General features: G+C 32.5%; 1 protein-coding gene across 2 annotated transcripts in view; it reads right to left on the reverse strand.

Annotated features, from left to right (window-relative positions):
* Nucleotides 1-208: 208 nt before the first annotated feature.
* Nucleotides 209-658, reverse strand: part of LOC115242160 — a 4,538-nt gene continuing 4,088 nt past the window's right edge. For both annotated transcript variants that reach the window (XM_029818249.1, XM_029818248.1), the window contains exon 3: nucleotides 209-355. In XM_029818249.1, coding sequence (XP_029674109.1) covers nucleotides 338-355 — 18 coding nt within the window. In that variant the 3' untranslated portion in view covers nucleotides 209-337. The remainder of the gene's footprint in view (nucleotides 356-658) is intronic.

The raw sequence follows: 658 nt of genomic DNA on the forward strand, positions 1-658 counted from the left end.
ACAAAAGTTGTAGCAAATATTTTTTCCTACAAAATTAAAAAAAGGAAAAAGATTCGACCAATAGGAGCCGAGATATCCAAACTTACCCCTATTTTGAAGATGGCCGCCGACGCACAGGGAAATTTTGTTGGATCTACTTCCAGGTTGGCTCACTCGACGTTCGTCGCGTAGCGGCGCCGCTCGGAACTATGCGCGGACGCGCGAGCAGTGATGCCAGAATTGTCAGTTTGCAACTCGATATTCGGTTCTAAGAATTATATGCAGATGGCTTTAAACGGACTCCGCCACCTCAGATGCTTAGCCTTGAACGCTTAGACTAGATAATGCATTGGAATGTCTATCTCAATATTTCCAACTGTTGAAAGAAATAATTTTGTGCAAGTCATTTCAAATCATATTATGTAAGTATTTTTTCATTAAGTACTTTTTGAGTTATTTAATATCTTAATCTGACATATTTTGATATAAAACATATAATATCTCGTAAAATATTTAGTTTTCGATAATCTTACCGTAATACTTTTATGTACAAAATAATGAGTGAAATCAACTAGTGTAAAAAAACAAATTAAAAAATTAATAATTTAAAAAATACATTGGAAATAATTACATATTTTTCTTAAAAACAATTTTTTTTATACTAATTGATTTGTCTCAT

This window comes from Formica exsecta, unplaced genomic scaffold (assembly GCF_003651465.1).
Source record: "Formica exsecta isolate Colony F162 unplaced genomic scaffold, ASM365146v1 scaffold573, whole genome shotgun sequence".
NCBI lineage: Eukaryota > Metazoa > Arthropoda > Insecta > Hymenoptera > Formicidae > Formica > Formica exsecta.